General features: G+C 39.3%; 1 protein-coding gene across 2 annotated transcripts; it reads left to right on the forward strand.

Annotated features, from left to right (window-relative positions):
- Window positions 1-5311: 5311 nt before the first annotated feature.
- Window positions 5312-24734, forward strand: LOC113104603 (proto-oncogene vav-like). Of its 2 annotated transcripts, none has more exons than XM_026266113.1 (28): window positions 5312-5742; window positions 6655-6771; window positions 7541-7657; window positions 7727-7785; window positions 7945-8010; window positions 8097-8202; window positions 8285-8377; window positions 9952-10020; window positions 10103-10206; window positions 11934-12033; window positions 12148-12243; window positions 13284-13352; window positions 13803-13889; window positions 13978-14063; window positions 15034-15169; window positions 15244-15353; window positions 15430-15531; window positions 16547-16641; window positions 16730-16752; window positions 18350-18392; window positions 18472-18608; window positions 19522-19587; window positions 20249-20280; window positions 20357-20467; window positions 20551-20638; window positions 23546-23672; window positions 23744-23895; window positions 24479-24734. In XM_026266113.1, the coding sequence occupies exons 1-28, from the start codon at window positions 5656-5658 to the stop codon at window positions 24530-24532; spliced, it is 2532 nt and encodes an 843-aa protein (XP_026121898.1). In that variant the 5' UTR covers window positions 5312-5655; the 3' UTR covers window positions 24533-24734. The 2 variants fall into 2 exon arrangements, with proteins under 2 accessions (XP_026121898.1, XP_026121897.1); XM_026266112.1 differs by having other exon boundaries at window positions 5313-5742; window positions 8282-8377.

Genomic DNA, 24734 nt, shown 5'->3' on the forward strand with positions numbered 1-24734 from the left:
TGGAGAACGTCTGACCGTAACCTCTCCGGCACAAACAATCGGTTCGGTGGGCAACGAGCCGGGGGCGTTACCCCTTCTAAGGCGGTCAACACCTTCGATTCGACCTCCCATCTGAGCGCGGAGATAATGATGGTCCCCGGTAAAATGGGCTCGGGAGTAGCAGTACGATCGGAACGCTCAAAAAGACGGGATAAAGCATCGGGTTTGATGTTTTTGGAACCCGGCCGGTAAGAAAGTGTAAAATCGAAACGACCGAAAAACAATGCCCACCGAGCCTGCCTGGAGTTAAGTCTTTTGGCGGTTCTAATGTATTCGAGATTCTTATGGTCTGTCCATACAATGAAAGGTACACCCGACCCTTCAAGCCAGTGACGCCATTCTTCCAGTGCAAGTTTGACTGCCAACAACTCTCGATTGCCAATGTCATAATTAACTTCTGCAGGAGATAAACGGTGAGAATAATACGCGCACGGATGCACCTTTCCGTCTGAGGATGCGCGTTGGGATAACACTGCTCCTACCCCCACCTCTGACGCGTCGACCTCCACTATGAATTGACGTGAGCGAACAGGGGTGACGAGAATGGGAGCTGAAACAAAGCAGCTTTTCAGTTTGGCAAACGCAGCCTCAGCTGCGTCTGACCACCTGAACGTCAAACTAGGGGAGGTCAAGGCGGTCAGAGGAGCGGCTAGTTGGCTGAAATTGCGAATGAAACGCCGGTAAAAATTGGCGAACCCCAGAAATCTCTGCAGGGCCTTGCGAGACTCAGGGGATGGCCAATTTACCACAGCCTTAACCTTCTCAGGATCCATGCGAACACCCTCAGTCGAAATGATGTGTCCTAGAAAAGAAACAGACTGTGCATGAAAAACGCATTTCTCCGCCTTGACAAACAATCCATTCTCTAGCAACCGCAGAAGCACTCGTCGTACGTGTTGCACGTGTTCCTGGAGAGACGAAGAAAAGATCAATATGTCATCCAGGTAAACATATATGAACAGATCGACCATGTCTCGCAACACGTCATTAACGAGTGCTTGAAAGACTGCCGGCGAGTTGGTTAGCCCGAACGGCATAACGCAGTACTCAAAATGGCCTCTAGGGGTGTTAAAGGCAGTCTTCCACTCATCCCCCTCCCTGATGCGGACCAAATGATAAGCATTACGTAAGTCCAATTTAGTGAAAACGGACGCTCCCTGCAACCTCTCAAAAGCTGAAGACATAAGCGGCAAAGGATAGGTATTCTTTACCGTTATGTTGTTCAGCCCTCGGTAGTCAATGCAAGGTCGCAAGGATCCGTCCTTCTTTCCCACAAAAAAGAACCCCGCCCCCGCTGGAGAAGAGGAAGGGCGGATAAACCCCGTTGCTAGAGAACTGGATATATATTTCTCCATGGCCGCCGTCTCTGGAACAGACAAAGAATATAACTTGCCCTTAGGCGGAGAAGTACCTGGCAATAACTCTATCGCACAGTCATAGGGACGATGAGGAGGAAGAGAATCAGCACGAGACTTACTGAACACCTCCTTCAGGTCGTGGTACTCCGCGGGCACGCTAGCCAAATCCACTGCTTCCCCCTGAAACACAGACTCAGAAACATTAACACCAGCAGACAAAAGACAAGACAAATGACATTCCTCGCTCCAGCTAACCACAGATCCAAGGCGCCAATTGATGCTGGGGTTGTGTTTCTGAAGCCAGGTGTGACCGAGAACGATGGGGGATGAAGGTGAGTCCGTAATGTAGAATGATATCTCCTCTGTATGATTGCCAGAGGTGGTGAGGGAAACAGGTAAGGTGGTCTGAGTGATGACTGGTAGTCTGTGTCCATTGAGAGCAAAGGGTGCAATGGGGTGTTTGAGGGAGGTGAGAGGAATGTTGAGCTTACTAGCGAACTGGAAGTCCATGAAATTACCCTCTGCCCCAGAATCCAACAAGGCGTGATGCTCGAGTGCGTGGGTGGACCACCGTAGACTCACCGGAAGGAGTGTCGATGTAGAAGAGGTCTTTCTGGCAGAGATCCCACCCGATAGTAGCCTCCGTCTTACTATCGGGCTTGGTCTTTTACCGGACAACGCTGGATGTGATGTTCTTGACTGCCGCAGTATAAACATAGTCCCAGGGATCTCCGCCTGATCCTCTCCTCCCGGGAGAGCCGAGCTCGCCCCACCTGCATGGGTTCAAGATCTCCCGGTGGGCTGACCGCAACATCTGAGCGCTGATACTGGGCCTCCGGTCTGTTCGTGAGAACTGCTCTCCCCCTCCGTCTGGTGGCTTGATCGAGTCGATTCTCCACTCTGATGGTTAGGTCAATCAGACTGTTGAGAGAAGTGGGGAGCTCGACGGCGCGGATCTCCTGTTGGATGCGGTCAGCCAACCCATGCAGGAAGTGATCCCACTGCGCCTCCTCGTTCCACTTACACTCCGCCGCCAGGGTGCGGAACTCAATCGAATAGTCAGAAACGGACCTTTCCCCCTGACGTAGGTCCGTGAGAAGCCAAGCCGCTTCCCTCCCGGCGGCGGAGCGGTCGAAGACCCGTCTCATCTCTTCCGAAAGTGCGTGGAACGAGGCACAGCAGCTGTCTTGGTTCTCCCACACCGCCGTCCCCCAGAGGGCAGCCCTTCCCGTAAGTAGAGATAAGACGAATGCCACCTTCATTTCCTCGGTGTAGAACGTGCGGGGCTGCAGGGCGAAGTGCAGAGAACAATGAGACAAAAAAGATCGACAGAACTCTGGCTCACCCGCATATTTCTCCGGGATGGGGAGGCGTGGATCGGGCTGGGAAATCCCCCCGGAGACGATCGGCGGTGTGGGTGGCGTGGGAGGCGCAGCGGGTGACGATTGTTGTTGTTGTTGCGTCTGGAGAACGAGCTCGGACACCTTCGTCACCATTGCTTGGAAGGCTCGACCCATCTCATCTATCGCCTTGTCTTGGCGATCCATACGACCCACAGCTCGTTGCAGAAATTCTTCGAGATGAGATGGGGAGCGATCGCCTGCTGCTTCCATGATGGTCAGATCCTACTGTAACGACAGACAAAAGAGGAGGAAGCAATTGCAGGCAATCAGATGTTGTTTATTGATAAGGAATGTCCAGAGTGTTGGCAATGGCAAGGAAGGTCTACGGTGGCGTGCGAAGAGCGGGATGGTGAAGTCAGCGGTGCAGGTGAAGGTGGTCAATGGTTAGAACCAGGAACAGACCGGAACACTGACACGCGGACGACAACACGAATCCAACCAGCACACAAACACGGAAGACGGTAATCCAGTTTGTACGTGGAGACATAAGAGAGGATCTGACAACAGAGAGAGAGCGAGGTGAGTATAAGTAGCAGAGGTATGATGACGATCAGCTGGAGCGAGACAATCAACACCCAGGTGATGACAATCAACTAAACGAACACATGGAGACAACGTAAGTACAAAAACAATAACAAAACATGACACGGAGGAAACACTGGATTTCCTACCGTGACATCCTGTCTCCGCCCTCTTGTTCCATTATTATCTTATTATTGGCCACAATCACCTGCTCTGCATTATGTTAATCACTCCTTCTCTATTTAGTCTCCTCATGTGTCCTGTCCGGTGTCAGATCATCATGTTGTGCTCGCTGTTATCTTAGCTCCGACCCGGTCTCATGTTTTGCCTGAACAGAGATCATGCCAGTTTTGTTTTCATCCGTTATTTTTGTTTTTCCCTCTACCTCCTGCTTTCAGGCAGCATTAACTCGTCCAGCCCTTCTCTTGATCGTGATATCTGATCGCTGTCTCGGCTCTTCTTTGCCTTGCCACCAGTGCGCCATCAGTTCCCCGCCTCAACAGCGCCCCCACCTCCCTGTCAGTTTATCTTGGCCTTGCTTTGGTGGATTTTCGCTATAGGAATGCGTCCAGAAGGCACTTTTGGATCTGCTCCGTGCTGCCTCATACCTGGATGTTTTTTTGTTGTTGTTTATTTTTTACCCTTTTGAAATTAAAGCCTGTTAAATAAACTGACCTTTTTGGGCACCTGTGTCCTAGTCTTGCAGTGACAACATCTGCCTTAAATTCAACTATTCCAATACTTATGCTCACATCAAATAGTGGGATGAACTGTAAAAGTGCTGTCCTTTTTATTTAATAAAACATGTATGCGTCAAAAGACTTAATAATAAAATGTGACATTCTTTAGTTTTGTTGCATATTCATCTCTTAATCATGTTTGCAAATGTCTTGTCTCTATCACTTAGTGGGGCTTAGTTCTGATTATAATGCAAAAATAGTAATAATAATAAATAATAATAATAATAATATAACGTTTATAAATATGTGGATTAATTAAGAAAGCAAAAAAGTTCAAAGCTGTAAGTTGTAGATTCATCATTACACAGGAGGTGGCGACAGTTAGTAACTATTTGTGACCACAAACCACATGAAGAGCCTAGAACTGCTGAAACGAGGCCAGGGGTGTTGTTTATTGTTGTGTGTGTGCAGAAACACTTATATGAGAAGATTTTCACACGTATGTCTTTTGGACCATACTAGATACATCTGAAACACTAGATGTATTCATGGAGAAAGATGATAGGAGGAGGTATCAACAAAACAACTTCAAAATACAAGACCTGAATGAAGTTCAGCATGACAGACTCACAAAAACACAAACGGAAGAAGTGAAGATAACGTTAGAGAACTGCTGCTGATTCATGATATCAAGCAGCCTATTGTTCTCTTAATCAAATGTTTTAATTAAAACAGTACGTTTCTTTGGCCTACGCTTACCAATATTGATTTTTCTTGTTTTAAGCGTATTTCAGGAAAAAAACAAAATATTTGAAGTTATTTTGCTTCTCTTGATTTAATAATGTCTAGATAATTTAGCAGCTAAACACGAGACAAAAATACCAAGCAATAAATGTGTTAACAGAATCACATTTTACATTTTCAAACAAAATGTCACTTGAGGGTCAGGAGTGACGTGGTATCCCATCATGCTTCTGTTATAGCTTGAGTTTATTCAGTGTGTATGTGTATGTGTGTGTGTGTGTGTGTGTGTGTGTGTGTGTGTGTGTGTGTTTGCATTTCCACGCAACACTGCACTGCTGCTGCTGCTCTTTGACTGCATATGCTGCGGTTAGTAACACATTCATACACATATTACACACACAAACACACACACACACACACCCATAGAGTCCTGCAACATTCACATGCAGACAGAGAAACCACACACACACACACACACAAACACAAAGACTCTCTAGCAGCAGCACATGCAGGAATATAAACCCCAAATTTTGCAAGTCAAGTGTCAGATGTGTGTGTGTGTGTGACAGAGGAAAGAGGAAGTTGTGTGCAGTTGAAAGGCTTCCTCCCCTGTGCAGGGTTGCAGAACAGCAGCAGCGGCGCGGAGGAAAGAACGAGAGACGCAGACGACACGAGAGACGCTCGCTGGACATCCTGAAGAAGCAGGAAGACCTCAAAGGTCAAAGCAGAGAGAGGCACTCCATTGATGAACTCCCCTTCAGACGCAGGACACTTAGTGAGCAGTTCATCACTTCTGCATTGAGTTTAGATCGAGTCTGTTGGACGGTTAGTGCTGGGTTTGTAGATCATGGATGTGTCAGGAGGGTTTTAGGTCTCTATCGCTGCTGATCTGAGGAGAGTTGGCTGGAGATGGAGCTGTGGAGACAGTGTGCCGGATGGCTGATCCAGTGCCGAGTGCTTCCTGAGAACCACAGAGTCACCTGGGACAGCGCACAGGTGAGCGTCCACCTGCGTCCACACAGATCTTAAAGGGACACTTCACACAAACATCAACATTTTCTCGTCATTTATTCATCCTTAAGTTGTTCCAACCCTATCTGAAGTTGGTTTATTTTGAGTTAAACACGAGAAGATCATTTGAAGAGGGAGGGTAGCCAGTCCATACTGTGGACGTCACTGGGGTGTTCAGTGGTCAACAGAAGACACAAACTCATTCAGGACTGGAACGGCCAGAGGATGAATAAATGACAGTTCTTTCCCTTTTTGGGTAAACTGTTCCTTTAACTTCAGTTTTACATTCTCAAACACTTCACACAGACACAAATCAAGTCATTTTGTCATTGTTTTCCATTGTACCCAATCTTTTGTGTAGATGGTGATGAAACTGGAAGTTTTTTTAATAATTGTTCTAAAATAAACATTTGAGGCATTCTACTTCCAAATTGTGTTTAATTACATCTATTCCTTGCCATTTCTTTCCAATAATTTGTGAAATTACTAACAATTTCTCCGCCGTCTTCTTTCAGCGTAGGTGTTCAGCTACATGTAATTCTTATGATGATGTTTAATTTTTTTACATCTGGAATATATAAAAATATTATATTATTATAGCAATTTAGCAAATGACTGTCTAACATTCAGTACTTTTTATCCAAACCTTTGGAAAGAGTTTTTAAACATGCAAATTGGCCTGTAGACCAACTCAGCGAGTTTTGGTGGTTTTCGTGTCTGGGTGAGAAAAGAATTCGGGTTTGGGTTTGAAAGGGTTTCTATTTTGTGCCAAAGCAGTGAGACCTGATCCACAGAGATGCTGCTGTGTGAACGGGTTTGAGACGTGGGTCTCACGGTGACCAGGACTGTGAATATCTGTGCGGTTCTAATGTGTGTGTGTGTGTGTGTGTGTGACAGGTGTGTGATCTGGCCCATGCGCTCAGAGATGGAGTGTTACTCTGTCAGCTGCTCAATAACCTGCTGCCTCAGTCTGTCAACCTGCGCCAGATTAACCTACGACCCCAGATGTCTCAGGTACACAGAGAGAGAGAGAGAGAGAGAGTATCTGTGTGATATGGAAATCACCTGATTACCATCACTAGCTGCTGATCTTAATGGCAAATGAGTGTGTATGTGTGTGTGTGTGTGAAAGCGAAAGACCAAGCTGAACTTGGCGAACACTGTGGTCACTGGTCAGTGTTTACTGGTAACCTCTGCTTTCTCTCTCTTTCACACACACACACACACACACACGCATACACTCACTCACAGATTTGAGAAAGTTTATTGTGTGTGTTTCTGATAAGTTTACAGCACTTGTTTCATGTACAGTCTTATATTGCACTTCCTTATTCTCGACTTAACTTCCTCCTACACACACACACACACACACACACACACACGCCCGAGGCACAAGGCTGTGACTCAGGAAGTACTCTAAATGCAGATGTCGATGCTGTTTCTGCATTTGTCTCTCACACAGTTTTGCTCTGACTGTGTGTGTCACGTATGTTAGCTGTCTGACATACACCGACACATGAACACACACAATATACCAACAGCATTCACATGAACTGATTACATGTACTCTGGATCACATAATCAGATCCAAAAAAATGAACTCATTTGTAATTAGACTAAATTACCATTTTAAATACTTGTAATCAGATTAGATGGATTACATGATTCCAGATTATTTACACAATGGCAGAAAATTACTCCTAATGTACTGATTTGCCCTTACTGTTACAACGTTTGCCTTTCTATTGCTTACACACTATATTGTGTGTGTGTGTGTGTGTAGTTCTTGTGTCTGAAGAACATCAGGACGTTCCTGTGTGCCTGTCAGGAGAAATTTGGCATGAGGAAGAATGAACTTTTCGAGGCCTTCGAGCTGTTTGACGTCAGGGACTTCGCGAAGGTCTGAACTCTTGATGATGATGATGATGATGATGAAGATGTAATGCTAACGAATGCTCGTGATTGACAGGTGATCGACACACTGTCCATCCTGTCCCAAACACCACTGGCCCTGCAGAGCGGATTCCGGTAACACACACACACACACACACACACACTCAGCTGAGTTGAGTCAGTCATGGTGTAGTCACCCGAGTGTCGCTCCAGACGCGTCTGACTGCCTCTCTGTGGATCACAGAAGCAGATGTTCAGCAGAACGCTCACACATGTGATTTGTGTTCACTGCAGGCCGTTTCCAGATGAAGCGTGTGTCGGAGATGACGACATCTACACCGGCCTCTCGGACCAGATCGAGTGAGTGTGTGTGTGTGTGTGTGCAGAGAAATCTGACAAAACCCTCTTCATTTGTCAACACAACATGACTTGTGACTGTCTCTCAGTGACACGGTGGAGGAAGATGATGATCTTTACGACTGTGTGGAGGAAGACGAGAATGAGGGAGATGATATTTATGAAGATCTGATGAGGACGGAGGAACCAGAAATAGTGAGAGACACACACACACACACACACACACACACACAGAGAGAGAGAGAATGTAAAGATAACTGTCTGTGTGTCACAGCAGCAGAAGGTTGAAGTGGACAAGAGGAGCTGCTGTCTTCAGGAGATCAGACAGACAGAGGAGAAATACACCAACACACTGGAATCAATACTTCAGGTAGACACACACACACACACACACACTCATGCACTCGCTCCTGTAATCAAATCTAACAGTAAATGAGCTGCTGGTACACCACAAGAAAGAAAAACCACAAATCACATCTCTTTAATATCTTGTAAATATCAATTATTCATGAGATTACATCGAGAGCAAATGGAGACATCGATAAATCTGAAATAAAACATAAGACATAGAATCCAGAAAAAAAATACAACACAGAATTTGGGGGTAAAAAAATATATATATAATTTTGGAAAACATAAATAATAAAAAAAGAATAAAATAAAAAATAAACATTTAAAAATAATTAAACCTTTTAGTAAATTACTAAATGTATAGTTTTATTAATAATTTGAAAATTTGACATTTTTGATAACTTTGTATTAGATTATAAGATTAGAAGAATAAAATTAGAGGAAAAAGACTAAATTAAACCATTCAAAATATAAAAAATGACAAAGTATATGTATATATATATTAGGGGCTGAACAACTTCAAGTTCTTTCAAAGTTGATATTTATGTGAAGAAAGTGGAGTTGACGTCATTAATGAACAAACGGCTGAACCTTGACCTGAGACTCAAACACACAGTTATGGGATATGACACAGCGCTGCCCACATGACTATTGCTCTTATTACAGCTCAGTTTTATCAGATCGTTTGTCTCTGGGTCGTTATATTACTCACAGATTTCTGCTCCTTCTCAAACAGATACTGATGAAGTAGCACAGTAAAGATTACATCCATATGAAAGCCTTAGTGAAAGCATTAATTAATGTCTCTCTACTAGTACTGAAGCTGTGGGATTTAGTTACAAAGACATTTATGCTTAAACGTTCCAGTTTCTTAGTTATTTTATGGAGATATCACAGAACAGCGTTGACAGTGCACTGAGTGATTCTGTGAGTGATGAACGAGCTGCTGTCTGTAGTCTGTGTGTGTGAACGGCGAATAACTTACCTGTACAATAATCTGTTTAAAACATGCATTCTCACGCTCAGTTTCGAGCATCCAGATGCTGTACTCATGTGGAGCGCTTTAGGAGTATGCATTTATGTGTCATTTTAACTGTCTGGAAACTGAGCGTAAATGTGGATCTAAAGGATTTCTTGTCCTGTTGCGCCCTCTGTAGGTGACCAGTCGACGTCACGCTTAAAGTGCCACTAGTCTGACTAGTTTGATGACTTTATATTAATTATTAAGATAAAAATAAAAGAGAATTTTGGAGGGAAAACATTAAGTGATTAGACATGTTTTCTATTTAATTTCACTAGAGGAACTGAGGTTTAATGAAAGGCAGCACATATTTTGTGCCTGGTGTTTAATGTTAGTATTCTCTCGCTCTGGTGCTCTGAGGATCTGACCGTCGGGCCGCTGTGATGTGCAGGTGCTGTGGTTTACTGATTCACTTACAGTCACGTCTCCTGATGAGAGGAACGTGTCAGTCAACATGAAACCGAAAGTGTTTCAGCAGTAGGGTCTCTTTAACCGCGAGCTTCTCTCAGACACACTTAAACGACGAACACGTGACTCACAAACACATGTTGTGTTCACCTGTGTGTCCTCAGCACTTTCTGAAACCCCTGCAGCCTTTCCTTCAGCCCGAGGACATCGAGAGCATCTTCATCAATATTCAAGTGAGTCATCATCATCCTCCTCCTCAGCTCATGAGTGTCTGGTTCATCTGATCAGATCAGTAATACACGTCCTCTCTCACAGGATCTGGCCGAGACTCATCGCTCTCTGCTTCACGAGGTGCAGGAGTCTATCCTGCGTTTACGAGCCGAGAATCTCTTTCAGATCTTCATCGACTACAAGGAGAGGTACAGAGCTCAACAAAACTCGTTCAGCACTTAACTTAGTCTTTCAGTTCAGCTCATGAGCTCTGAAAGAATCTGGAAATGAATCATTCATTCAACTGATTCATTCAACAGCACCGATTCATTCAGAAACTAGCGTCTAAATTCATCTAAATTAGCGAGTCACTGTATCATTTAATTCAGTGCTCTGTTTAGGAATAAAAAAGCGACTCTGTATATGAATGACTCATTGAATCATTGATTCTGTTATTTGTAAAACAGCTGATTTATTTAGGAATTACAGTTTTTTACAGACACTAGGACACGTTTCTCAGTACTTAGGTCACTTTTGCCAAACTCTTCACACAGTGAGCACAACAGAAGTCTATGTGAGCTAAACTGAGGATCAATTATCATTGCTTTGGCACAAAATGCATTCAATGACTACATCTCTCAAATTTGATGAATTATTTTCTCACTCAGACACAACAACTGACAAAACTCTTTGTGCGTACAAGTCAATTTACACATGCTTACATACTGTTTCAAAACTGTTAAACTTATGTTCAGAACAATAACATAATACAAAACTGAATAAGACAACAATTTGCTACATTTCTACAGTAATATTTGAATGAAATATATTTTAAATCTTAAAATTAAATGCTATAAAAACGATTGGACAATTAGTAGATTAGCATTACTATTGCATCTGTATCAGTGGATGGTGTGGATACAGATTCCTCTATTTTGGAATTACTCAGTGCATACAGTCAAAATAAAAATAAATAAACAACATAAAATATTGAAGAATTCTGCATCATGTCTGATTCATTCCAGTAACATATATTGCAGTGAATTATAAACAGAGATGTGTCCTTGTATAATTGTATAATGCTACATGTTGTTAGTGTTTTTTAGGTCATTGTTTTGTGGCTGACAAAGTGTGTTTTTCGACTGTCAACCTTTGCTAGTGTTCTGGAAGAATGAGCTGATTTGAGACATGAAGAAAGTGTTTTGGTAGTTTTGATTATGAAATGAACTGCTGTGCCAAGCTGAAAGTTGGTTAGGAGACCTGTGTGAAGAGTTTTGCAAAAGTGACCTAAGTGTTGAGAAATGTGTCCTAGCATCTGTAAAAAACTGTAAACAGGTTACTCAAACATTAATTCAACTCTTTCAACAGCACTGATTCACTCTAGAATTAAAGAAGTAACCATTTTTATAAGTGAATCACTGCATCATTGATTCAACTCATCTGTTAAACAACACTGATTCACTCAGGATCAAAACATTGATTCACTGACTGATTCATTCAACAACACTTCATTTCACTTCATTCATTTATGTTGAAAGTCATTTCTAAAACACATCACTTGTAAAACCACTCTTACATAATCTGACTGACCATGTGACCATTCATGCAAGAGTGGATGTACGAATGATGTACACACTATTTGTTTCCTCACTTTAGTTCACTGAACATGTGTGAGTGAAAGGGTGTTTTCTGATGGTGTGTGTGTGTGTGCGTGTGTGTGTGTGTGTGTGTGTGTGCGTGCGTGCTTGTGTGTGTGTATGCGTACGTGTGTATGCGTACGTGTGTGTGTGTGCGTGTGCGTGTGTGTATGCGTACGTGTGTGTGTGTGTGTGTGTGTGTGCATGCGTGCTTGTGTGTGTCTGTGTGCGTGTGTGTGTGTGTGTGTGTGTGTGCGTGCTTGTGTGCGTGCGTGCTTGTGTGTGTGTGTGTGTGATAGGCTGTTGCTGTACGGACGTTACTGCAGTCAGGTGGAAGGAGCCACCAAACATCTGGACAAGATCACCAGCACGCATGAAGATGTGAAGATGAAACTGGAGGTCAGAAGCACACAGACCACAGATGCATTTAACTTGATATAAATACCTCTGACTAACCAAAGCCAGCGCTACAGAGCATCAGTGATCTTATTTAGCCATCCTGCTGTTATTTAGGAGTGTTCGATGCGAGCCAACAGCGGCAGGTTTTCACTGCGAGATCTGCTGATGGTTCCCATGCAGAGAGTCCTGAAGTACCATCTGCTGCTGCAGGTAACACACACACACACGCACGCACAGAGACAGACACACACACACACACACAGACACAAACACACACACACACACAGAGACAGACACACACACACACACACAGAGACAGACACACACACACACACAAACACACTATCTCACACACACACAGACACAAACACACACACACAAACACACAGACACACTCACACACACACACTCACACACACACACACACACACACTCACACACACACACACCAACATTTAGAGATTAATTCCTTTCTATGTTCTGCAGATTTTTACTGAAGGGTTTGTTTATATCTCACACTGATTTGTACAACATTTTATTCCTACAAAGATTAGTGAAAATCGTTTTTTTCTGTCTGTTGACAGTATTTTCTGATGTATGGAATAAAAAAGAAAAGAAAAAAAGAAAACCAAAATCCACTCTGAAAAAAAAATAAACTCCATCTCTAATATGGCAAACACTTTGTACTAGAATTATGAATATGGCCTTATCCAATCTTCAGATTAGTATTCTGTAAATTAATGCAAATCATTGTGTTAAATATAAGATAATTGCATAAATCTTACAAATAACACAAAGCAGTTGTCTTAATGTACCGCGATGAATCAGCTGGTCGAGTATAGTGAAATAGAAAATGAAATTGTGTAGTGAAATTACCTGTGTTCTGTTATTCATTTCCGTAAATCATTCTACATCTTTCTCAAGTATCATGTAAATACATACGCATATCTTTATTAATTATACAATTCTATAAAGATTAAAAATGCACAAATCTGTAGATAAATCAATATACTGTTCCAGATTCTCTCACATTATTTATTGTTAAGTCTTGCGAAATGTATTTGTATTTTTGGTTCTCCTGTCAGATGTATGTATGCATGTATATTTATGTACCAGGAGCACCTTAAAATAACCACACTTCACCTGGTGAATACAGCTAAAGAGAAAATGTTCACCCTCTTCACCTGAACTCTCTTTCCTTAAAGTCTTTTTCTTTTTAATCATGTATTAATCATTAATATGTGTCTCAGGAGCTCATGAAACACACTGTGGACCAACAAGATAAGGAAAACTTGCGCACTGCACTGGATGCCATGAGGGTGAGTGTGTGAGTGTGTGTGTGTGTGTGCATGTGTGTGTGTGTGTGTGTGTGTGTGTGTGTGTGTGTGTGTGTGTGTGTGTGTGTGTGTGTTTTTAGCATGTACAATAGTAGAACAGCTGAATAATAATTATAAATAGAGGTGCAGTCTCAGTGCTGGTTACACTGTGGTTGACTGATGAAAATACTCCAGCTGAATCTTCAAAACAATTCACCTGTAACACACAAATGATTCAGACACCAAATATGCGAAGATGTTTTGTCACAACATTTGTGCATTGAGTCAGAACTTTGTGGGTATTTTGATCAAGATTTTCAATTATGTGAGAGCACCAGGTAGAGATAAAATGAGTAGAAAAGCTCATGAACATGAACTGAATTTATGATTAGACGAATAAACATGCTGCTGGTGTATGTGTGTGTGTGTGTGTGTGTGTGTGTGTGTGTGTAGGATCTGGCTCAGTGTGTGAACGAGGTGAAGAGAGACAATGAGATCATCCGTCAGATCACGACGTTTCAGCTGTGCATCGAGAACATGGTACAGAATCACCTGAGAACGATTCATTTCAGCACTGAACTCTGATTCTGATTCATCTGATTCAGACTCTCTCTCTTCCTCTGTTCAGACTCAGTCTCTGGCGTTATACGGACGACCCAAAATAGACGGAGAATTCAAGATCTGCAGTCCTGAGAAGAAATCCAAACAGGACCGGTGCGTGTGTGCGTGTGTGTGTGTGTGTGTGTTACTATAACTGTAATGATAACTATAACAATAACGGTAACTGGAATTAAAACTATAATGCAAATGTAATGACCATGATAATTGTAACAATGACTATAATAATAGCTATAAAGATCAACTTTATCAATAACTATAACAAGACATTTTAACTAACTATAATGATAACCAACTGTAACGATAATTAACTGTAACTATAACTGTAGCGCTAACTATTACTGTAACAATAGCTATAATGATCACTATGATAACAATAAACACTAACTATAATAGCTTTCTGTAACAATAACTATAACAGTAAAGATTAGTATAGTTATAATCATCACAATAACTATAATAACAGTAATGATACTGTAAATGTAAAAAACCCTAAAAACGATAAATGTAAAAATAACTATTAGAATAACAAACTGTAACAATAACTTTAAATACTATAAATACTATAAGAGTAATAAAAATTATAACAGTAACTATAGTGATGACAATAATGATGATAACTGTACTGATAATTAACTGTAACAATAAGAATTAGCATAATAATAACATAACGATAGCTGCAACTGTAATGCTACCTATATTGATAACAGTACTTATATAAGATAGCTATAAAGACAACTACATCGATATCTATAATTGTATTTATAACTATAATTACTATACTAGCACCCGCATCAACAGACAGCAATGCTGCAGTTTTGACATCTTTAAACACTTTAAATGCTGGAGCTCGGTGTCGGATGGATTTTGAGTCAGTGTTTTATCATTCATCAACTGGAAAATATTACAATAATATCGGTATCGGTATCGGTATCGGTATCGTTATAGTTGTGCTGTAACGATTACAGCGATTTTTATAACCTCATAGTTATTGTGATGTGTGTCGTTCTTGATGTGATCAGGCTGTTAGTGTGTAGCGTGTGTAACACTGTGTGTGTGTGTGCAGGTATGGCTTCCTCTTCGATAAGGCTCTGTTAGTGTGTAAGAAGCGCAGCGGAGAGAATCTGGAGCTGAAGGAGCTGATTGAGCTTCAGCATTACCAGCTGAGAGACGAGCCTTCAGGAGAGAAGGACAGCAAGAAGGTGAGACACCAGGTCATCATCCTCATCTTCATCATCCGCACACACCTGTACCTGACGCTTGTGTGTGTTTACAGTGGACGCACACCTTCCTGCTGATGGATCTGTACGGTCAGGGTGGCTACGATCTCTACTTTAAGACGCGAGAGCTGAAGAAGAAGTGGCTGGAGCAGTTTGAGATGGCGCTGTGAGTCCACCGCTCAGATACTCAGATGTTAAGAATGATTTACGCAGCAGAAACCTTGTACGCCGTGTGTTTGTAGGTCCAACATGTGTCCGGAGAACGGCACGGCGAACGGCCATGACTTCCAGATGCACTGTTTTGAGGACACCACCTCGTGTAAAGCCTGTCAGATGCTCCTCAGGTGAACTTCATCTCTGTAAATCATTCGTGAGTGAATGAGCTGCTCAACAAACATGATTGTGCACTGTAAAAAACGCTGCTAGTTATGACAACATTAAATTAGTTGAGATTTGTTTGAGCTTAAATATCTAACTTAACTAAAGTTAAATTGATATATCTTTTAAAGTCAAGTATGAACGCTTACCTTTTTAAGTTGAAACAACGCTGTTATTTATTCTAATGTTAAAACTGAAGTTGTGATAACTAATGGAAACAATCATTTTGTTAGTTTGTTCATGGAAAGTAACATATATTTGTTTTATTTTGGTATTATCAATTTACTATTAGAGTGCTTATTAGTTTTTAATATTTTTCTATTGTTCATTTTCATTTTAGTTTAAGTTTTAATGAATCTATTTGTGTCATTGTTCTTAGTTTTTGCTTAGTTTTAGTGATTTTAGTGCTTATTACCTTAGGACTTGAACTTATTTATTTTTCATTTAGTTTCCAAGGCAACATTTCTCATTTTTGTTACATTTTTTGTTTTGAATGTTTTTAATATGTTACATTTTTAAGATTCAATCATTTTGATATTTTTATAATTTTTATACATTTTTGATTAATATTAGTATCAACATTTTTATTTATTTTGTATTTATTTTTTAATGTATTACTCAATTACTGATTACCAATTCCAAAGAAAATGTTCTACTTGTCATTGAAGTTTTTTGTTTTAATCTTTATTACCATTAATGAGACCGTTTCTATTAGGTTTATTTTTAATCTCTGCTGATAATAACCACACTGCTTCACAGTTCGGTTTCAGTAAACGCTCTATTTAGTCCGGGAGGAAGTTCTGAGCTGTGAAAGTTGCAGTATCATTTAATGTAGAGTTTCATCAAGCTCATCAAGCTCAGAGAAAGAAGTCAAATGTAGATATGTCAGGATGTGTCTGCTGCAAGATATAAAGAAAAGTAAATCTTTTATATCAGAGTTTTATATGCTGTCGTGTGTGTGTGTGTGTGTGTGTGTTTCAGGGGGATCTTCTATCAGGGCTACCGCTGCTCACGCTGTAAGATGGCCGCTCATAAAGAGTGTCTGGGTCGAGTTCCTGCATGCGGACGAAACTCTGGTGAGAAAACAGACACAGAACATGTGAGAATGTAATATGTTGGTTTTAGTTCAGTCGACTTTACATGTGCTTCTCATTCACTCCACAGAGCTGTCAGGAACGCTCAAGAAGGTCTGTGCATACAAATTACTCCATTATTTTTGTCTCACTTTTTGTGAATTTTTATCTCTTGTGAACATTTATTAATTTTTTTACTGCACGTCCTGTTGTTGTAATACATATGATAACACACAAACATGTGATAAACCCATTTACACGCCGTGAAAGAGACCCTAAATTCAATCATCTGACATTTAAACAGCTTAAATATGCTGATATAATATAATATAATATAATCACAGAATTCTGCCAATAATAACATGCCAAGGGTCACTGAACTAGGCCAGCGAGTAGGTGCTGTGCAGGTAAACCTCACTCCAGTGTGTGGTGAGAACCCGGGAGAAAGGGTTTACATTGGTGCCGTGACCCGGATGGGAGTAAGGTTTAGGGTGGTGAGTGTAACCGAGGCCAGCGAGTATGTGCTGTGCTATTTTTACTATTTAAAATAACTGTTTTGTATTTGAAAATATCATTTATTCCTGTGATTTCAAAGCTGAGCTTTAGCATCATTACTACGGTCACATGATCCTTCAGAAATCATTCTAATATTCTGAATCACTGCTCAAAGTAAAGTAATAACTACTATAATTTGAATAATAATGATAATAATAATAAAAAAAACTTTCAAAGCTTTTTAATGGTATAGCGTATAATGTTACAAAAACTTTTTATTTCAGATAAATGCTGATATTTGGATCTTTCTATTCACCAGAGGATCCTGAAAAAATTGTATCAACTGTTTTAAATATTGACATCACAGAAATAAATTACATTTTTAAATGTATTCAAATAGAAATCAGTTATTTAAATATAAAAAATATTTAAAAAAATTGTTTTGGATCAAATAAATGCAGGCTTGGTGAGCAGAAGATAATTCTAGCTGTTCAAAAACCTTTGACTGGTAGTGTATGCTGATTATTCTTATAGATTGAAATGTGCTTTAACCAGGATAAAGAGTATGAAACATGCTCCGTGTTGCTTCAGAAAATGAGCAACATCAAAAGCATGTTGCTGGAAACAGTTTATTATTGAAAATGCAAACTGATTGTCTGCCAGCAGGAGGCGCTGTGAGAGTGGTAGAACTAGCGGTTTCTCCAGTAACGGCTCTGTTTATGAACTCTACTTCATCAGATAAAACGCCATTAAAACTTTTCTGAAGACAGTCGCGTTTTGATTTTGAAATGTGCAGTTCTCATTTTTGTTCAACCAAGTTAAACGCAACAAATAAATAAATGAATGGGAAACACTGGTAATGTATCGAAATATCAGAAATGTGTTAAAAACAAATCATATCACCATTATAAAAAAAAAAAAAATATATATTGCGATGTATATTCATATTGAATTATTGCAGGCCAAACATTTTTTTTTCACTGGCCTGATGTTGCCCGCAGGCCACCTACTGAGGAACTATAATATAATATAATATAATATAATATAATATAATATAATATAATATAATATAATATAATATAATATAATATAATATAATATAATATAATATAAATTAAGTCAGTAATGATACTGTTGCAGTTTATTAGTATGATCATCAGTATGAGCGTTTTGATTGTGTTTGCGTGTGATGAAGTGTATTTTGATGTTGTTTCAGAATAAAACGATGAGGTTGGCATCTCAAAGACAAGCCAAACCAGGTAAACACACGTCACACAGCGTCCTCACACACACACACACATGCTGGTCCGTGTCTTCACACTCGTGTGTCTCCATCAGGTCTGCCGAAGATGGAGGTGTGTGTGGATTATTACGGTCTCCCTCCGCCGCCGCTGGCGTTCGGTCAGCCGCTGCCACTCTCTGTGGGGGATGTGGTGGAGCTGACGCGGGCAGAAGTCGACCTGCAGTGGTGGGAGGTGAGGGGTCATCACTCACACACACACACACACCACACACACACACACACAGGTACAGGATTGTTTCTGGACACAGCAGAACTCCTAACGAGCCCTGTTAACATAATAATGCCATTTCATCTATGACGTAGACAACATCTGAGCAGCTGAATATTAGTGTAAGAGACAAGGATTTCTGATATCACACGTACAGCGTTAGTTCTGTCAGGTCACGTGATCCACATCTGCCTAAATGAATGAACACCTATCACGGCATTCCTATAGAAGGTCTATTCAATATTATTCAGCAGCTTTATCACATGCTCAGGAACAAATTACCCTCCTCCATCCCCAGCTCCTCCTTGATATATTCCTCATTGAATCAGACTCCTTTATTTTGAATAATGTTGCTCTCTCTCTATATATATATATATATATATATATATATATATATATATATATATATATATATATACATATATATATATATTTATATATACATATACATATACATATATATATATACATACATACAATGCAAAAATAATGCACGTTTTGTGTTGGTTGGTAACATTTACTGGTTGCAGCGCAGTAAAACACAATATTAATGTCATGTAACACATCAAAGTGTTAGTCGGTCTGCTATGATGATATGACTGTATGAAGGGAAGAGCGAGCCTCTTTCGGTTTCGATTCCTGTGTATGTAAATGAGGTTACAGCAGGACATCTGATCTGTGTTTATAAAGCAGAAGAGAAACCTCCGTGCATCTGCACTTTCTCCTTCTCCTTTCTGCTTGTCTTCAGCCAATTTGTCATTTTAGATCCCGGATATGAGTCATATTGCTATGTGGGGCTGACCCATATAAATATGAATATACTTTATAAATGCATGTATATAGATCTGACGTGTGTGTGTGTGTGTGTGTGCTTCAGGGCAGGAATCTGACCATCGGAGAGGTCGGCTGGTTTCCCTGCAGTAAAGTCCAGCCGTTTGTGCCGGTGAGCATCTGCTTGGTCATTAACATCTGGATCCAGTACCTCAATCATTGTTTCCTATATATATTTATTTCCTACATTTTCCTCTCTCTCATTTTAATTTGCACAGTTTTTAATCTTCATTATTTCCCACTTGTTTATCCTGCATTTTTTTTTATTCCCTACATTTTTAATCATACATATTTTTCTAAAATTTGTAATCTTTACTCCAGTTTTTATTTTCTTCAGATTCAAAACGTATTTTTTTTCCCTGCAATTTTTACTTATTTTTTATTGTTTTTATGTCCTAGAATTTTTTTTTATTTTTTCTCCAATTTTTGAGATTTATTTTTAATATATAAACATTTCTGACAATATCTCCCAGTTTATCGTATAATTATATTACAGTTGCTCGGGGATTACTGACGAAAGTGCTTGTTTTATTACATTTTATTTTTCAATTTGAAATGAGATTATGAGGATAACAATTTGAGTTTGATAATATCTTTTAATTTTGGTTCATGCTTTAAGTAGATATAGTATAGAGCACAATCTGTAATCATAAAATCTTCTGTTTGTTTTCAGGTTTTTATTAAATTAGATGTTTGGATGCACTGTAGTAATCTTCTTGATAATTCCTAGTATCCTCTGCTAGTAAAGTAAATGTGTTGTCTGATCTCTGTAGGCGCCTTCTCCAGATTTATCAGGACTGCCCTGGTAACACACACACACACATTCCATCTATATTCACTCCGTTTGACATACACACACTAACACAGTCGTCTGGTGTCAGGTTCGCTGGTAACATGGACCGGACCGGTGCTAAAACTCTCCTGACGTCTCGCTCCGATGGGACGTTTCTGGTGCGACAGAAAGACGCCGGAGAATTCGCCATCAGCCTCAAGTACAGTGAACACACTCCCACACACTGACTGACAGCTGTCAATCAAACAGCAGCAGTGACATGCCTCTCTGTCTCTGTCTCAGGTTCAACATGGACACCAGACACATTAAGGTCACGTACTCAGAGGGACTCTACAGGATCAACGAGAAGAAAGCCTTCAAGGGACTGTTTGTGAGTGATTCAACACACACGCACACACACACACACATCACTCATTCACACCCACACACACACACAATTCTGTCATCGTTTCTTCTCCATCATGTCCCTGCAAACATGCAGGACGTTTCTTCCTCTGTAGTACGTGACAGCAGATTATTTAGAGAAACACACTCTTCTTAGTTTTTTCTTTCTCTTTTGTTGGCCAGTGTTGTTTAGCTTCTAATGTTCTTCAGAGTTTCACACTAGAAGGAAACGGCTGGTTCATACCCAGACTGATAAGCACATTAGTGTCAACAGATGCACTATAACACTGTTTATTATAACACTCTCTTCTGTCGCCTGCTCTTGTAAAGGCTCGTGCTGGATGGATTCTGATTGGCTGGCAATGTTTCAATCATATGTTAGCTGTAAAATAACCAGTGATATTCTCTGCTGATATTGTTATAGATGTGCTGTAAACTTCACATTTCTCTTGTACTTTGATCAAGTAATAAAGCTTTATAGTTATAGGTATTGTTACAGTTATTGTTAGTTATCATCAGTTATCATATGTTATGGTTACAGTTATCGTTGCAGGTATTGTTACAGTTATTGTTGTTATAGTTTTCCTTACAGTTATCATTAGAGTTATTGTTACAGTTATCACTACAATTACTGTTGAAGGTATTGTTACAGTTTTTGTTAGTTAGTGTTACCATTGTTTTTACAGTTATGGTTACGTTACAGTTATCATTGCAGGTATTGTTACAGTTTTTGTTATAGTTATTACAGTTATTGTTATAGTTATTACCATTATTGTAGTTATTGTTATAGTTATTACAGTTTTTGTTATAGTTATTACCATTATTGCAGTTATTGTTATAGTTATTACAGTTTTTGTTATAGTTATTACCGTTATTGCAGTTATTGTTATAGTTATTAGTTTTTGTTATAGTTATTACAGTTATTGTTATAGTTATTACCGTTATTGCAGTTATTGTTAGTTATTACAGTTTTTGTTATAGTTATTACAGTTTTTTTTAGTTATTACCGTTATTGCAGTTATTGTTATAGTTATTACAGTTTTTGTTATATTTATTACAGTTTTTGTTATAGTTATTACCGTTATTGCAGTTATTGTTAGTTATTACAGTTTTTGTTATAGTTATTACAGTTTTTTTAGTTATTACCGTTATTGCAGTTATTGTTATAGTTATTACAGTTTTTGTTATATTTATTACAGTTTTTGTTATAGTTATTACCATTATTGCGGTTATTTTCATAGTTATTACAGTTTTTGTTATACTTATTACAGTTTTTGTTATAGTTATTACCGTTATTGTGGTTATTGTTAGTTATTATTGTTATAGTTTTTACAGTTATTATTCCAGGTATCGTTACAGTTATTATTCCAGGTATTGTTATAGTTTTTACAGTTATTATTCCAGGTATTGTTACAGTTATTCCAGGTATTGTTATAGTTTTTACAGTTATTATTCCAGGTATTGTTACAGTTATTACAGTTATTGTTATAGTTTTTACAGTTATTATTCCAGGTATTGTTGCGGTTATTACAGTTATTGTTGCAGGTATTGTTACAATTATTACAGTTATTATTCCAGATATTGTTACAGTAATTATTCCAGGTATTGTAACAGTTATTACAGTTATTGTTATAGTTTTTACAGTTATTATTCCAGGTATTGTTGCGGTTATTACAGTTATTGTTGCAGGTATTGTTACAATTATTACCGTTATTATTCCAGGTATTGTTACAGTAATTATTCCAGGTATTGTAACAGTTATTACAGTTATTGTTATAGTTTTTACAGTTATTATTCCAGGTATTGTTGCGGTTATTACAGTTATTGTTGCAGGTATTGTTACAATTATTACAGTTATTATTCCAGGTATTGTTACAGTAATTATTCCAGGTATTGTAACAGTTATTACAGTTATGGTTATAGTTTTTACAGTTATTATTCCAGGTATTGTTGCGGTTATTCCAGGTATTGTTACAGTTATTACAGTTATTGTTATAGTTTTTACAGTTACCGTTGCAGGTATTGTAACAGTTATTACAGTTATTGTTATAGTTTTACCGTTATTATTCCAGGTATTGTTAGTTATTACAGTTATTGTTGCAGATATTGTTACAATTATTACAGTTATTATTCCAGGTATTGTTACAGTAATTATTCCAGGTATTGTAACAGTTATTACAGTTATTGTTATAGTTTTTACAGTTATTATTCCAGGTATTGTTGCGGTTATTACAGTTATTGTTGCAGGTATTGTTACAATTATTACAGTTATTATTCCAGGTATTGTTACAGTAATTATTCCAGGTATTGTAACAGTTATTACAGTTATTGTTATAGTTTTTACAGTTATTATTCCATGTATTGTTGCGGTTATTACAGTTATTGTTGCAGGTATTGTTACAATTATTACAGTTATTATTCCAGGTATTGTAACAGTTATTACAGTTATGGTTATAGTTTTTACAGTTATTATTCCAGGTATTGTTACAGTAATTATTCCAGGTATTGTTACAGTTATTACAGTTATTGTTATAGTTTTTACAGTTACCGTTGCAGGTATTGTTACAGTTATTACAGTTATTGTTATAGTTTTACCGTTATTATTCCAGGTATTGTTAGTTATTACAGTTATTGTTGCAGATATTGTTACAATTATTACCGTTATTATTCCAGGTATTGTTACAGTTATTAGTTATTGTTGCAGTTATTACAGTTACCGTTGCAGGTATTGTTACAGTTTTCTCAACAGTTATCATGTGAATGGCTCACACAGGTCTGTAGTGACATGAAATGAAGTGAATGATGACATGTTGATTTGTTGCATGAGCTGCATGTGTGTTTGAGCGAATGAAGGCTGTGAGTGTGTAACGTGTGTGTGATGTGTGTGTGGCAGGAGCTGGTGCAGTACTATCAGGAGAACTCGCTGAGAGAGTGTTTTAAGGATGTGGACTCCAGACTGCAGACGCCGTACAAGCAGCCGGAGCAGAGCGGTGCACCGCAGCACAACACACGCCAAGCAGGTACAGCACACTCCTGAACACAGATCCATCACCACACGCACACCCTTAACCCTGTGTGTGTGTGTGTGCAGGTGTGAGCGAGCGCTACCACGGCACGGCTAAAGTGCGCTATGATTTCTCTGCTCGTGACCGCACCGAGCTCTCTCTGCGGGAGGGAGACACCGTCAAGATCCTCTCCAAGAAAGCTCACAACGGCTGGTGGAAGGGAGAGGTGTACGGCAGGGTACGACACACTGCACTCACACAAACATTTACTATAAGCTTTCACATGACTTAAATTATTTGATTAAGTTCTGATATATTTATGGTAGGAAATTTACTACATTTTTCATGGAACATCTTCGCTTAATATCCTAGTGATTTTTGGCATAAAAGAAAAATCTATAATTTTGACTCATACAATGTATTTTTGTTCCAAATGTACCCCAGAGACTTAAGACTGCTTTTGTGCTCCAGCGTCAAATATTAGAAATAATCATAAACCCTATGCGTTCCATTCATTTACACAACTGAATCAAGAAAATCACATCAATTCAACAAACCAATCAACACACGTTCACCAGATCTTTTCCATAAAAAACTGCACCATAAATGAACTTGTATTTAATTACAGGGCAGAGTTTGTCCTCTGGAAACACACTTCATCATACCATTAAACATTCATGTGTTAAATCTTGTGTGCTGATTACACACGAAGGTTTATTAGAGGTTCAGAGTTGAATTGTTACTCGTTGACGATGAGAGCGTGTGTGGTTTGGGTGATCATGAGTGTGCTTCAGTAATGACCGTGTGCCGTTCTCCTGTAGGTGGGTCTGTTTCCTGCTAATTACGTGGAGGAGGAGCATTCAGATTACTGCTGACCAATCAACATCACACTCACGGTTTACAGCGTCTCAGTCTCACCTGTGAATCCACATCTCTAGACATCCTTCACTTTACACTCCAGCTCCGAGTGATTCAGATTATTATTAACGGTTTGACGGCTTCACAAGAGCTCGTCGTGTGGATGTAATGAGCTGTTTGTTTTCTTGAGATTCTGATTAAAGTGGTTTGAGAAGCATC

This window comes from Carassius auratus, unplaced genomic scaffold (assembly GCF_003368295.1).
Source record: "Carassius auratus strain Wakin unplaced genomic scaffold, ASM336829v1 scaf_tig00218048, whole genome shotgun sequence".
Classification (NCBI taxonomy): Eukaryota; Metazoa; Chordata; class Actinopteri; order Cypriniformes; family Cyprinidae; genus Carassius; species Carassius auratus.

Excerpts from the sequence above, each read along its gene's own strand:
- LOC113104603 (XM_026266112.1), top strand. The coding sequence starts at position 5,656 with ATGGAGCTGTGGAGACAGTGTGCCGGATGGCTGATCCAGTGCCGAGTG. Across the intron at positions 8,378-9,951 it reads CACTGGAATCAATACTTCAG|CACTTTCTGAAACCCCTGCA; the intron begins GTAGACACACAC and ends GTGTGTCCTCAG. Across the intron at positions 18,393-18,471 it reads TCAAAGACAAGCCAAACCAG|GTCTGCCGAAGATGGAGGTG; the intron begins GTAAACACACGT and ends TGTCTCCATCAG.